The sequence below is a fragment of the Antechinus flavipes genome, chromosome 2 (genome assembly GCF_016432865.1).
Source record: "Antechinus flavipes isolate AdamAnt ecotype Samford, QLD, Australia chromosome 2, AdamAnt_v2, whole genome shotgun sequence".
NCBI lineage: Eukaryota > Metazoa > Chordata > Mammalia > Dasyuromorphia > Dasyuridae > Antechinus > Antechinus flavipes.
Window position 1 is genome coordinate 577,871,025 of NC_067399.1, and position 13,979 is coordinate 577,885,003.

The 13,979-nt window shown below is 40.0% G+C and overlaps 1 protein-coding gene across 2 annotated transcripts in view; it reads right to left on the bottom strand.

Annotated features, from left to right (window-relative positions):
• PDE8A (phosphodiesterase 8A) overlaps positions 1-9,403 on the bottom strand; it is a 258,809-nt gene extending 249,406 nt beyond the window's left edge. Inside the window, exons 1-2 of one of the 2 annotated variants that reach the window (XM_051981190.1) lie at positions 9,339-9,403; positions 6,585-7,736 (exon numbers count right to left, since the gene is read on the bottom strand). In XM_051981190.1, the coding sequence (XP_051837150.1) occupies positions 6,585-6,845 (261 nt within the window). In that variant the 5' untranslated portion in view covers positions 6,846-7,736; positions 9,339-9,403. Of the gene's footprint in view, positions 1-6,584; positions 9,308-9,338 lie in introns of those variants that run through there. The other variant, XM_051981191.1, reaches the window with a different exon arrangement.
• Positions 9,404-13,979: the final 4,576 nt, after the last annotated feature.

A 13,979-nucleotide genomic window follows, 5' to 3' on the forward strand; every position in this document is an offset into this window, starting at 1 on the left:
AGCCTTCTCTTAACCCTTCTTCCCCATCCAGCTGCTTCTTCTCTCATTCTCTTCCCCTTCCCAGCCAAACTTCATGAAAAACTGGTCTACACCCAATGCCTTCACTTCCTCATCATATACATTTTCTTCAGTTCCCTGTGATGAGCCTTCTGTTCTCTTCCATTTTATTAAATGTAGTCTCTCAAAGCTTACCAACAATTTCTTTATCACTAAATCCTTTAGTTATATTTCTTGGTCTTTTTAAAATATCTAATACTATTGATCTAATTCTCCTCTTGGATACTTTTCTCAAACTTCAGAAACCCCACCTAATCCTAGCTCTCTTACCATTCTCCCTACTGTACTGTCTTCTTAAAGTAGGAGCCTGCAAAGGTCCTATCTTTGGACCTGTGCTCTCTTTTTTCTTTCCTTTGGCAAGCATATTCACTCAGCTGACCTCAACTACTCTTTTGCCTGAATGCTTAAGGTAAGAGTGCCAAGGTAAACAATTAACAATTTCAGCAAAGTTGAAGGATATAAAATAAACCCACATACATTATCAGCATTTCTATATATTACCAATAAAACTCCGCAGCAAGAAATAGAAAGAAAATTTCCATTTAAAATAACTACAGACAATATAAAGTACTGGAGAGTCTATCTGCTAAGACTAAAACAAGGGATTATATGAACAATTATTTTAAAAAAACACTTTTCACACAAATGAAGACAGATCTAAATAATTGGAGAAATATTAATTGCTCATAGGCAGGATGAACTGATATACTAAAGATGACAATTCTACCTCAATTAACTTTACTTATTCAATACCATACCAATCAAACTGTCAAGCAATTTTTATATACAGTTAGAAAAAAATAAAATTCATCTTTAAAAAAAGGCAATAATATCAAGGTAATCGATTAAAAAAAAAAAAAAAAAAAAAAAAAAGCTTGAGAAAGGTGCCCTAGCAGTTCCAGATTTTAAACTATATGACAAAGTGGGAATCATTAAAATAATCTGGTACCAGCTAAGAAATAAAGTGATAGATCAATGGAATACATTAGGTAGTAAGTGACCATAATACTCTAATGTTGATAAATCTAAAGAAAGAACTTCCCATTTGGCAAAAATTTCTAAGAAAACTAGAAAGCAGTTTGGCAGAAACTACACATAGACCAGCACTTTATAGCATATAGCAATGTAAGGTCAAAATGGCTAAATGATTTAGATGAACAAGATAATATCATAATTAAATTAGAAAGCATAGAGAAAAATATACTTGTCAGGACTATAGGTAAGGGAAAAGTTTAGGGCCAAACAAGAGGATTATAGGAAGTAAAATAGATCATTTTGATTTCCTGAAATTAAAAGGGTTTTGTACAAACTAATACAGCTAAATTACAAGAAAACAGGAAACTGTATCAAGTTTTCTATAAATTCCTCATTTCTTAAATAACTATGGAACTGAGCCAAAATTATAAAAAATAAGAGCATATCTCAATTAACAAATGGTCAGGTGATAGAAACAGTTTTCAGAAGGAAATAAATCACAGCTATCAATAGTCAAATAAAAAAAAAAAAGCTCTAAATCACTACTGGTTAGAGAAATGCAAATTAAAACAACTCGAGGACACCACTTCATACACGTCAGATTGGCTACATGACACACACACACACACACACACACACACACACACACAAATGACAAATATTGGAGGAGACATGGAAAAATTGGACCACTAATTCACTGCTAATGGAATTGTGAACTAATCCAACCATTCTAGAGGACAGGGTCCAATAGGCTATAAAACTGTACATACCCTTTGACCCAGCAATATCACTACCAAGTCTGTATCACAAAGAGATCAAAGAAGATCAAAGATCAAAGAAGGGAAAGGACCTACTTGTACAAAAATATTTACAGCAGTTCTTTGATTTTTGGCGGCAAAGAACTGGAAATTGAGGGGATGCCCATCAATTGGAGAAAGGTTAAACAAGTTGTGGCATATGGTTGTGGTAGAATACAATTGTTCTCTAAGAAATGATGAGCAGGATGATTTTAGAAAAAGCAAGAAAGCCTGATAATGAACTCATGCAAAATAAAGTAAGAAGAATCAAGAGAATATTGTACATAGTGATAGTAATCTTGTAAGGATGAGCAACTGTGAAAGGCTGAACTACTCGGATCAAAATGATGATCCAAGACAATTTCAATGGACCCATAATAAAGATGCTATCTAATTTCAGAGAGAGAATTGGTGAACTTGGAATGAAGGAAGAAGCATACATTTTTTCATTTTATTTTTCTCATTTTACTTTGTCTTTTCTTCCCTAATATGGCTTATGTGGAAATATATTTTGCATGACTTCACTTGATATCAAATTGTTTGCCCTCTCAAAGAAGGGGAAGAAGAGGAAGAACAAAATTTGAAACATATTTTTTTAAATGAGTGTTAAAATTTTTTACATGTAATTAAAAAATATTTAATTAAATAAATATAGACAAGTTTTCAATTTCTTTCAAAGAATGCCAATGTGGTAGAAAAATATATAGTTAATTTGGAGGTAGGGCATCTAGGTCCCTGGTCTATCACTTCCTGGTTGTGTTACTTCAAAATAAGTCACTTTAGCTTTCAGAGCCCCAGTTTTATCATCTATGAAATGAAATAAACAATATGTTTGTGAAGATTTCATGAGATCATGCACATAATAAGATAGCTTGTAATAACAGAATGTTAAGTTAAATAAAATTCTCCTGGACTGCAAATGTGGCATAGGGCAAAATCCCCCACTAGACTTGAAATTCAGAAAACCTTCCAGTGTGATTTTCTATTTGGGTGATCTTAAGTCACTTAAGCTCTTTGGGTTTCAATTTCCTCATTTGTACAATGAGGGCTGTCCTAGATAGTCTTCTTTTTCTAAATTTTCTGATCCTGTAAATCCAGCCTTGACTTTTCTTCCAAGCGATAGAATGATATACCAGACTATCTACTGACCTCAAATAGTACCTAAGCATTCCACCAGAGACATTTCAAATTTACCAGACCCAAAGAAGAGCTTATGACCTTCCTCCCTAACTCATTTCTTCTTCATGATTTCTGTTACTGGAATCATTATTTACTATTTCTCTTATGTTTAAAATCTTATTGCTCTTTCTAATTCTTCCCTGTCTCTTACCTCCCATATTCAATCAGTTCTTAGCTTCTATCAATTTTCATTTAGCAAGCTCTCTCATATTGGTCCTCATCTGTAGTCCCACAATCACTACCTTAACAAAGGCCTTCATTACCATCCTCCTGGACTTTTGCAATAGTCTCCATTAGACGAGTCTTTCATTCTCTACAATCTTCAATTCACTTCCAGAATAATATTCAATATGCATAGATCTGGGCATTTCCCTGTTCTAAAAGCTTCCTATTATCTTCCAAGTAAGAGTTTAATTCCCTTTTCAAGGTCTTTCACAAGTTGGTGCCACCTTATCTTTCTAGCCTTATTGCACACCTCTATACATGTAGAAGATTTGATCCAAACTCCTGCTGCATAGAATTTAGGTACTTTTAAATTTATTAAAAGAAAGTTTTTAAATAAGTTAGAATCCTGTTGAAAAGGAAAAAACCTATCTCAACAAGATAGGTCATATATAATTATTTTGTTAAGATGCCATAAAAGTTTCTAATAACTGCCTCTTCTGTTTACATTAATCCTAGATTCTTAAAAAAATATTTACTATCTTTAAAAAAATGAGAGTACTGAACCTTAAAAACAAAGATGAACCTATGTTTTTACTGGTATAGGAACATTCTTGGCAAGGAAATTCTTTCTATGAAGACAATTGCCTCTTATACAACTTGTCTAATAAGACTAGCATCTAAAGTATAGAGAGGTTAACCTGGACACGTGTTGATAATGCAAGATTAAGCTATCAATCTGAATCTCTGGCTCCTCTCCTCTGCTTTGAATTTCTTTCTCTGAGCATAAGTGACTAAACAGTATCCTTCAAATGGACTGTTACAATCTTAGAGGAAACCTTCTATGTTCAAGAGGAAGAAATTCCTGAGTCCCTAAGTGGAAATAAGTTTCACTGTTCTAGAAGATTTCCCTTATTGCTACTATAATGCCTCTCTGAAAGAAAAGAAAAATCAAAGCAATAGAAATATGAGGTGAAGCCCAGACCTGCATTAAGGGAGAGGTTTCCCCAAAACCAAATTCACTCTCTATAAGTCTAGAGTTAGGACCCTGAAAATTTGTTTTTATATTAGTTCCAGAATTAATGGCTATCTCTCCCTAAGTCTAGAGTTAAGAGATCCTGAAAATTTGTTCTTACTTGTTCCAGAATTAATGGCTATCAGCAAGTCAAGGAATCAACCATCTACTGAATACCTACAATACACACAATTCTGGACTAAAGACTGATCACACACACACACACACACACACACACACACACAAAAGTAAGACATATATGATTCCTGTCCAGAAAGAGCTCATAGTCTAATGGGATCTTACGTGGGATCTTTCTAATTCAATTCAACAAACATTTATTAAATTGTATTGTAAATATTGGTGAGACAAAATTTTAAAAGGAAACAGCCTTTGCCCTCCAAGAGCTTACATTCTAAGCTCTTGTTAGGGGGTGGTCTAAACATGTCAGCCTATAAACCCATGACCATATAAACATTTTATACTTGAGTTTTGCCTTTTTTTTTTCAAAATGGCTTTTCTGACCTGAAAGTTCAACAATCTGTCAGTCCAAAATCACTTTTGGTCAAAGTTTAAATGACAGAAGTCTTTCAATCCCTGTCTAACTGACACTATTAACTAATGAACATTGTCTATTTGATCAATGATCTTAAAATATTTCTATCAAAGAAGTACTTTAGCCCATATACGTATATACATATATAGATTCTACTCTTGGTAAAAATGAATCATCCTTGATAGAAAAGCAGTTTCTATCTTATTCTCCATTTTGAAATTGAAAGAGTTTTCCCAGACTCTTTTGGAAAAGACAGAATCAAACTTTTTAGATTTGATACCAATAAGAGGTGAGATTTTCATTTAGATTCTTCCCTTCAACTGTATTGTGCAACTTTCAAAAAAAGACTTCTCACTTTCATAAGGAAAGAGTATTTACGGTGGTTGTTGTGGCATAGGACAGAAAATGGAGCATAGCCATAAATATCAAACTTGGATGGCCTTTAATCCTCACTGAGCAAAGCAAACCAAGGCAATTTTGCAAATGTCATTTTTTTAAAAGTTGTGATTGTTTAAAATTATGGGTCTGAGACTAAGCAGAATTTTTGCCTTCATTTTTTAGGAAGGTTTGGGCAAATCGTAAAGAATTGTGTGAAGCCTCCTATCTCAGCTAAAAGACCTTTCTCTTATTTTTCCTCTTCCCTTACTTTCCAAATAGCAATCAAAACAAAGGGGAAAAAATCCCAGAAAATTCTGCAAAACTTGAACTTAACTAGATGCAAATAAGAAGCAGAGAGCTTCAGTCCTGTGATTTCAAAGTTAAAGTTTTTCCCTCTGTTAACTTTGCTCTGCTGGGTGCCATGAAATGACGTATTTTCTATTCTCTATTCCTATTTTTTTTCTGCTTAGATATATAGTTTAAGGCAATATTTATATAGATACATCCGAATCTTAAGTAGATACAAGGAAATGTAGCTGAGGTTGCCAGGAAACTGAACACCTGATATTCCTATAGAAAATGGGAATACTTCAGTTGCCTGAATGAGGGAACCAGGGAAAAATAAAGTATTACACCGCTTTACACACCCAACTGCACAAGGCCAAACACCCCTCCCCAGCCCCCCAGAGAGTTATGATGATAACAGAGTAACCACAAAAACAAAAGTGAACACAGTTTATAATAGTTTTCAAGAATGGAGGGCAGACAGTTCGCTTTACCTATAGGCGCAATCCGTACCCTAACCCCTCCTTCCCCCCCCCCTTACCCCCGCCTTCTAAAACACCAGTTCATTGAAAGACAATTAAAAGTGTACGAAAGATATTTCTGGGTCACGCTGCATTTGTATCACTGTGTTTAATCACTGGACATTTCCAAGATAATTTTCGATCTCGACTCTCAGGAATTTGTATCAGACACTATATTGAGAAAAGTGGGTTCCGTAGACAGGGGCCAACCATCTTTTCTATGCCAAAATGACTTTTGAGATTCATGAAGAAAGCAAATGAAAAACTATTCAGGAAAAAGCTACCTATCTGCAGTACAAACTATAGAAACTCCAGCACTGTGGTTTGTCAAGACCACTTCTTAATTAAAGACAAAGTCAAGGCTAAGTATTAAGAGGGAAACTTTGACTGGCTCCCCACTTTCATTCCCCGGGCTCCACACTAAATATTTGAGGGAGGAGAGTTTTCAAAAAAAAAAAAAAAAAAAGCTAAAGTTTCACTTTAGAAAGTGTCAGTGAACCCGAAAAACGATACACGGAGCTGATATAAAATGTCACACATACTCCCTCCCCATGAAACAAGCTACACAGAAAAGAAAAAGGGAGGAGGAAAAAAAGAAGGAAAAACCCTTCGAAAGAAAATTAACTTTTCTATCTAGTATTATTTATTTTTTTTTTTTTTACCTTACTACCGGATCTGCAGCTCTGGGTCTCCGCTTCCATGCTGTTCTCTTTCTTGTCTTTCTTGGACACATTAGTCCTCACTTTGTAAGTGGACGTGTTAGGGGATTTGATGAATAATCCGGGCATAGGGTTGCTGTTTTGCAGCTGCTGAGACATGGTGGTGATATTGCTCTGGTTGGGGGGGGTTGAGTCCTCGGACTCTTTGCCAGTGTGGTACACCACCCTGCTGTCAGAAATGTGGATGCTTGGAGCGCAGCCCATGCTTTCAAGTCACTTCGGACGCGATTTTCTAAACTGACTTTTCCTTCGATCCGCTGGATTTGGTCTCGGAATTCTCAGCTTCTCAAGGGTCTGTCTAGCTAGTCCTTCTTGTCATCCGCTGGACTCGAGGGCTGTGTCATTATGAGTTAACCTCAGCGAGCAAGGAAACATAGCCCTTTTCGACTTCTTCTGCGAGCGGGGGCTTCTTGGAACTTTAATGGGAACCCGGAGGGGGGCTGTGGGGAAATGAAGCGCAGGCCGAGCTGCACATCGTTGCCTAAAACGTTCAGCCGACAGGGTTTGGGTTAGGGGTTTTCTCCCCTCCTCCCCCCGGGAAAAGTCAACAAGCCCCTCGGACTTAGTGAATGTGGCTTTCGACAAGGCGCGCTCCCATTTTCTTGAATTAAATATTAAAATTCCGGAGAAGCAGTATTTTTTTTTTTTAATTTCACAGTGTTTCAGGAGGATTTTGGGAGCGGGGTCTGGGACAAGGGGTGGGGTAGGGTGGGGGGGCGGAGATCCCTGTTCTTCCACACCCCTAGGACTAAACAGGCAATTTTCTTCCCACGAAGTTTAACTGTAAGAGACGCTACTGCTCTTTGCTGGGGGTGGGGGGAAGTGAAACCCCCTTGAATCGCTCCCCCCTCCACAGTTAGAGACTAGCGCTCACGTTCCCCTCCAATGCATGCTCCCTCCTTTCCTTCTCCTCCACCTCCTCCTTCCTCCTAACAGCGGCGGCGGCGGCGGCGGCGACGGCGGCGGCGGCGGCAGCGGCGCAGACTGGCTATTGACATGCACACACTATCCTCTTGGCAGCAGCTCCAGAAGGCAGATTTCCCCTTCGAAAAGCAGGTTTACCCTGCAAAGCATTCCATCCAGCGGTACCAATTCCTGAAGTAGAGGAAAAGAAACACGGGAATCCCGTTTCAGTGCATGTTTGCCGCGCAAATGGAATAAAATAGGTGGGGTGTGTGTGTGACGGAAAGGGGTGGGAAGAGGGGGGAGAAGACTTCAGAGCTTCAGTCTTAAGAAAATGATAATAACGCTGAAGACGGGCAGGAACAAAAGGCTGGAGATACCCCAGCAGCGAGCGTGAAGGCAGGTCTGTAATGCATGCGGGGCCCACGATGTTTCTGGTCCCAGAGATGATGCATACACGCAATTCTGCTGGAGTCCCTGGCTCTGCATGGAATGAATTAAAATGGCGAGACGTTTAATGCTCGGGCACAGAGCCTGCGTTGTGCAGCAGAGATGCTGCTCCTGCCTCTTCTTCCCTCGTCTCCCCTCCAAGGGTGGAGGGGTGGCCCCGTTCGCAGGGATGGTGCCCCGCACCCCCTTGAAATGCCCGGTGAATCTCTGCCAGGTTGTTTCCCCGTCCCAGTCTCTGCCCCAGGGTTTGACAGCAGCACGTCCAATCAAAGCACCCGCAAGAAGTGACCTCCAGCCTTTACTGGCGTCAATGCAAAACAGCCGGTGTAGCGCCGGAGCTTCCTACTTGGAGCCAAACCTGCCTGAGCTACTGAGCATGCCCAGGGGGAGGGAGGGGGGAAGAAACGCTGCTGGGAGCTCTGAAGAGTCTCTCCCAAACGGCTTTTCTTTTCTTTTTCTTTTTGCCCCTCTCCATGTTTTAGCCCTGCTAAAGGGGAGCGAGTGAGGTGAGAACCACCGTAGGACTCCACACCTCCTATAGAAGTGCAGTATCCCAGATTTGGGATCTTCGAGATCATCTCGACCCAAATCCTCTTTTTTACAGAAGAGGAAACTGAGGTCCAGGGAGACTGGGCGATTTGTACAAGGTCACGCTGGTTAGTTTTACACTTTGGGGCGAAAACCCAGATCTCCGGACTCCAAGGCTGGCAGCTCTCTACCCACTGAGATGTCTCTCTTGAACCTTACTCAGACTTTCCCTGCGTCCCCGGGTTAGATTTCCGTCCTCGGGGCTGGCTTCAGTTAAGAGTCAGCTGACCATAAACCCAGGGGTCGCGGGAACGTTCCGTTTATAGGCCAACCGGGAGGTATCCTTTCCACTCTCCCTGGGGAGGGGGGAGCGATTAAGAGAACCGGACCAGTGGAAGAGGAAGAAAGGTGACGAGCCGCAACATTTGGCACTCTCTGAACACTAAACGGAAAGTTTGAAAACCGGAGTACTACTCCAAGGGCTGTCACCAAGAAGTTGTATGACCTTAGGCAAGTCACTTCTAAATGGGACTCAGTTTCCTTTTATGTAGAAAATAGAGTATGGGGTAATTTCTCTCTAAGACTCCTTCCCGTCTACCATTCCATTAAATGTTGAATTAAATGTTGATGATGAGAAGTGGCAGAGGCACAACTTCTGTATTCCGTCCCCCACCCCCACCCCGAATAGGATCCTTCACGTTCCCAAATTTATGTCTCCCCTGAAACAAAACTCTTAGTGCTGCTGCCCCCACGGCCCAAACCTCCCTGCCTCCATAACATCCGAAGAAAATCTACTCCGAGTGGACCAGGCTTTACCCCAGGGTCCTCGTCCAGTCTCCGTCTCCTCCTCCTGTTCCTTCCTCCCTCCCCCTTCTCCAGTCCACACCTTTTCCTAGTGCGGTCCCCGAGTTGAACCCTCTATTCCGCTGGGCTCCCTCCTCCCAACCCAGCTGCTGCGAAGACCCGGAGAAGTGGATTTCGCAAACTGTTCCAGCTCCCTTCCTGGAGCCCTTTCCTCTGTGGCTCCAGGGGGGGAGCTGGGCGCGCCCTGCAGCAGGGCTGGGTTCCGATCGCCAACTGGATTTTTTCACTGGCCTGTGGGACGCTCACTGCCCCAGGGCCAAGGGCGGGCGTTTGGCCAGCCAGGCTACTCCAAACCTGACAGAGAAAAAACGTTATCCCGCAGCGCCCGCGGAGATCCGAGCACTGGTAGCAGGCGGCCTTGTTCGCTCCCCCTGGTGCCTTGCTTCGGCGCACGAATTCTCCGGGTCACTGCGAACAGTCCCAATTTGTTCACTTACAAATAGGGAGCGAACAGCCAGGCTTTTGTGCTTAGGGAGCCCCTGCTCCTCACTGGCCAGTGGTTTGAAAAACCTTAGAGTAGCATGGTCTGATTGGGAATTGGAAGCCCACCCGCCCAAATCACTCTCTTTAGGTTCCCCTTGTCCTATCTTGAGATCCTTCTTCGGCTCCTGTCACGTCATTGTTAGTCATTTTAAATTTAGAGAATAATCTTCATCTCTAGAAAACCGTGACAATTTTGGATGGGGGGGGGGGGTTCATTTCACTCAGGCATGGTAATTTCCGTGGGTAGATTTTTTTGACAAGAAAGTGTGAACTGAAAGGAAGCTATTTGCAACTCCCAAAGAAATGGATAAAAGCTGGGAGCAGATTGGCTGGAGAAACTTTCTCACAATGCTTGCTTGCATCCTGTCTCTTTAGGAACTGGGAGCTGTTGTTTTATATCCAGGAAATCATTAAGCTAAAGATCTTCTTTAAATATAGGAGTATTTAATGCTAAATTAATTATTTTAGCACAGTACAGAAAGTACTGGAATCAGTAGTCAGAGAACCTGGGTTCGAATAGCAATTTGTCCACTTTTCTATTTCTGTGACCTTGGGTAAGATACCTAACTTTGCTTTGCCTCAGTTTCTTAGTCTGTAAAATAGAAGGGGAGAATGGAATTGAACTAAATGGTTCCAGCCAGCTCTAAATGTATGATCCTATGACCTTATTTAAATAAATGTACTTTTCTTGTACTTTATGGAATTCTTTTTTTTTACTTAATGATAAATCTCCCTTCTTTTTCTTTTCCTTTTTTTTTTTTTTTTTGTTTGTTTGTTTGTTTGTTTAGATTGGGTTTTGGTTTGGATTTTTGTTGTTGTTATTGTTGTTTGTATTTCTTCTCTTTTCCTCATTCCTTCCTTTCTGGTACTCAAGTCCCACTTTCTGAATGAAATCTTTCCTATGTACCCTAATCCATATTGGCATTACTGTTATCTAAATTCCTCTAGCTCTTTTAGCAGTAGTACCTAATTAAGGACTTAATTATATACAAGAAACCCTCACTGTTTGCAGGGTGTGGTTCTAGAAATTCTACTTAAATAGGAAAATCCTTGAATGAAATGAGAGAAGGGAGGAGGGAAATAGCAGGAGGAGAGGCAGTGAGGCTATGGATTTGGCATGTTCTGGGAGTGGAAGAAAGGGTAGAACTTCACCTGCCCCACCAACAACAACCCATCTAGGAAAATAATAATAATAATGTATCTGTTTCCTCATTCCTTTTGCTCTTCTCTTCTTTTTAAGAAGTTGGAAAGGATGAAAGAATTGAACAAAAAAATACTGGGGAAAAACAAAAAGGACTGGTCTTGGAACTGGGTGGGGGGAGGATTCCAGTTAATCTTTTAATTTAAGAATTCAATTAAATTATTACTAATTTGCAAATAAATCCAAACATGGAGTTTGGGAAGATATTTATTCATGTTAACCAAAACATACTTATCGAAAGAGCAATAATGTTAACTACAAAGAATACAGAAAGACCTTGGCAGTAACTTGAATCTAATTTTTTTTTTGTTTTCATCTATAGTTCAATCTAAGATATGTCATTCCCAGGCTATAAGTGTGTGGGTACTTGATTAGCTTCCTTAATGAGAAAAGGAGGGTCGTAACAATGACGTCATGAGTTTGGTCCCATGATCCAGCTGGGTTTCACGGATTTAAAAAACTCCTTTCCATTAGAATGTTGGCCAGCTCTCTGGCTGGCAGAGGTGCCTGAAGACAGACTGTATTCTATCAACTATTTAATGGAATGTTGGAGTTTGAACCCGGCAGCCCAAAGCTTTCATTTTTCAGGCAAGGAAACCAAGGAAGTATGTGGGAAAAGGTCACAGGTTGATTGAGTAGCAGGGTCACAGTTAGAACCCGAGGTGTCTGATTGTTAAATCTGGCCTCCTCCCACAAGCAGTCCAAGCTTTTCAACCTCACCAATACTAGGAAAGCAACCCTAAGAACATATTTTCCTCACAAGTCAGTGATGGCATCCTTTGCATATGAAAATACATTGTTGTACTCTGAGTGACAACATTTAGGCAGGGGAAGCTGGACAGCAATGTCCATAGAAGGGAGAATCTGGAGATAGGAAGACCTGAGTTCAAATCAATCTAGGATATTTGACTGTATGACTCTGGGCAAATTATTTAACTCTGTCTTAGTTCTTCATCTATAAAATACAAACCACTCAGATATCTTTGCCAAGAAATCCAACCCCAAAATGGCATCATGAAAAGTTGGATGGGACGGGAAGTACAAGAAAAACAACTGAATTAAAACATTTAGATGAATCAGTTAAAATTGGGCAGAAACCAGTGTGGGGGGGTGTTTTTTGTTTGTTTGTTTTTGACAACAAAAAGCATAATGGTGATCTACAGCTTAAGCTTTAGGGATCTGGGCAACTCTCCAAACAGCCCTTAGTATTTTGCTGCCCTGATTAGACCAACATTTTTTCCCCACTCCACCCCCCCATCTTTTATCTGAGAATACCTATGGCCTTCTGCCTCTTCCCTGTCTTTCCACTGTTGATGGTTGAGCAATGAAAGGGAGGAGAGTTTTCTCTTCTACATTCAGAGATAGGTTGCTAGTATCCATCCCTTCTTTGGATCCTGGAACAAGTTACCACATATAAAGAATGTTATATAAATGGTGATAAAAATTATGCCAGAAAGTTCAAGTACATTATTGCCATAAGCAATGTAGTATCACACCATGGATTCAGGAATCTGAGATAGGATCTTATCTATAACAGCATACTAGCCGTATGACCTTGGACAAGTCCTATCATTGACTCCCATGTGGGAATAATAATGGTCATGCAGCCTATCTCATGAGGGCATTGTAGGAAAGGACTTTGACCACCATAATATGGTAGAGAAAAGGAAGTGGTTAATAGCATTCACTAACTATGACAAGTACTTACTCTGCTCCAATACTCTGTACCTGCTAAGAGAAGAAAAGCTTTCCAGAGAGGGAAGTAAGCCAGTCAATATGCATTTATTAAGTGCCTCCTGTGTGTGAGCCAATATGGGAACTTGTGGAGATACAAAAGGAGACAAATGACAGTCCCTGCCATCAAAGTGTTCACAATCTAATGATCAGAGACATAGAATCAGGAGAGCATAAGTCATGTTTGAGAAATGAAGTCATACAATGTCAGGGCTAGAAGGGACCTCAAGAATCAACTAATCTAAAAGCCCTGTTTTTTGGCTAGTGACAGTGAAATCACTGCCTAGAGGATAGCTAGGTGGTAGGTGCAATAGATAAAGAGTGTCAGACTTGGAGTCAGGAATACTTATCTCAGGCCTCAGACATTTACTAAATGTGTGACCCTGGGCAAGTCACCTAACTCTGTTTGCCTCAGTTTCCTCATCTGTAAAATGAGCGGGAAATGGCAAACCACCCCAATATCTACTCAGAGAAAATCTCAAATGAGGTTATAAAGAGTTGGATACAATTGAACATCAACAACCATCACACTGAGAACAAGAATAGGGAAGTGACTTTGCCCAAAGCACACAGGAAGTTAATGTTTTCAAACACAGGAAGAATTCAATAAATGCTCATTGATTGATTCTAGGCCTGGTTTTGCTTCTGGTGATTGTCACTACCTTGCACTTATCTTACTTGCTTCATGCACATAATGAGAGAGTCACACTAAAAGAACCTCTAGGTCTCTTCTAGCACATGATTCTGTACCTCTACAAGCCAGCTCTCCTAACTCCCAATTTTCCTCACTGAGTAATACCATGTCTTATACATTTTCATACAATAAAAATTATTTATAATATTGAATTGTCTGAATATAGGCCATCTTCTCAAACATACCCCATAAATGATATTTCTTGGAAATGAAAGAACATACAATATACAATTCAAAGAACCCATGTATTATACAAGTTAACTTTGAGAATAGGGGTAGTATAGTTTATGTGTCAATAAATATACAAAGGAATTTTTCATTTTTATGCTAAATGTTTTACAAATATATACATACATACATACATACATACATATATGTGTGTGTGTGTGTGTGTGTGTGTGTATAACTTTTCTGAACTGACAGGGAAATTTTATAATCTTCAGAGTTATAATTAGAGAAAGTTGATTAGGATTTTGCCCCA